This window comes from Branchiostoma floridae, chromosome 5, assembly GCF_000003815.2.
Source record: "Branchiostoma floridae strain S238N-H82 chromosome 5, Bfl_VNyyK, whole genome shotgun sequence".
Lineage (NCBI taxonomy): Eukaryota > Metazoa > Chordata > Leptocardii > Amphioxiformes > Branchiostomatidae > Branchiostoma > Branchiostoma floridae.
In genome coordinates, this window is record NC_049983.1 from 10,419,461 (window position 1) to 10,420,507 (window position 1,047).

The window sequence follows — 1,047 nt, forward strand, 5'->3', positions numbered from 1 at the left end:
ACTGTCTCAACTTCTAAATTAATTGAATTGATCTATGAACTCCGGAATCGTGAGAAGAGTGCTTATTTACTCCAAATCATGCAACCTTGATTTTAGTATTTTGTTGATCATATTTACTGTCATATCTCACATTACAGTGACCATGTCCGGTGAACCGATGCGTATGGGGCAAGTGCCTGGTGGGACAAGTCGTTTAGTACGTTTCTCATCATTTCTGTTTTAATAGAAAAAAAATCAAAATAGTATAAACAGGCTCCATTGATGTTAACACCGCGCCTAAGGTCAATCTATAACAATAGTAGCCTTTACCAGGCTCCATAGGTCGAGGGGAAAATAGCAGAAATTGGCCAAATAAGACAGAAAACACACTAAAGGAGTTGGATGGCAGAGGAGTCCGCCAGGCCGGCCAACACTCCTAGGCAAATCAACTCCTACTAGGCTTCTATTCCTAATTTGACCAAAGCCACCTATTTGGCCAGGCGGGTGTCTGGTAGAGACTATGCCTTCATTATTGAGATATGATGTTGAAAATGCCAGTGTCCTCAGGCATTTTGAAAATCCTCAATCTGTATATGTTGGATCATTGGAGGGAAAGCTAAAAAAAGTGTTAAAAAATAACATAATCCTTTAAGTGTTACCTAACAGCTAATTTCTTACAGGGCCGCGATTGGAAACACAGCATTTGTTTTCTTAGCATAATGATATAAACATATATCAAACAAAGAAGTGGAGTGTTTGTCTAATGGTTGGCTGACTGTCAAGTTAGCTGGCTGTCGTCAACAAACTCGTAGTTTCCGACTGGATCTGAATTTCCCTTGTGGTCTACATTCTCCACTTCGTCGCCATCTCCATCTACGAAAACAGAAACGATGACTCATCAACACAGTACAGTCCAACGTACAAAGTTATCAATACGAGGGGCGTGCAATTAGTAATGGTCCTGACCCATTTCCCATAGCAGGAGATTAATGAAACTTGGCACAGTTATTAGTCTTTCTCTTCATAGGAATCACCCAGAGTTATGCATTTCTCCCATCGTTTGATGCA

At 40.5% G+C, this 1,047-nt stretch overlaps 2 protein-coding genes across 2 annotated transcripts in view; one reads left to right on the plus strand and one right to left on the minus strand.

The window, feature by feature from the left end:
• Window positions 1–494, plus strand: part of LOC118416161 — a 1,287-nt gene extending 793 nt beyond the window's left edge. The window contains exon 3 of the mRNA XM_035821239.1: window positions 480–494. Coding sequence (XP_035677132.1) covers window positions 480–494 — 15 coding nt within the window. The remainder of the gene's footprint in view (window positions 1–479) is intronic.
• Window positions 7–1,047, minus strand: part of LOC118415721 — a 6,323-nt gene continuing 5,282 nt past the window's right edge. Inside the window, exon 5 of the mRNA XM_035820477.1 lies at window positions 7–852. The gene's annotated coding sequence lies outside the window, so the exon portion shown is untranslated. The remainder of the gene's footprint in view (window positions 853–1,047) is intronic.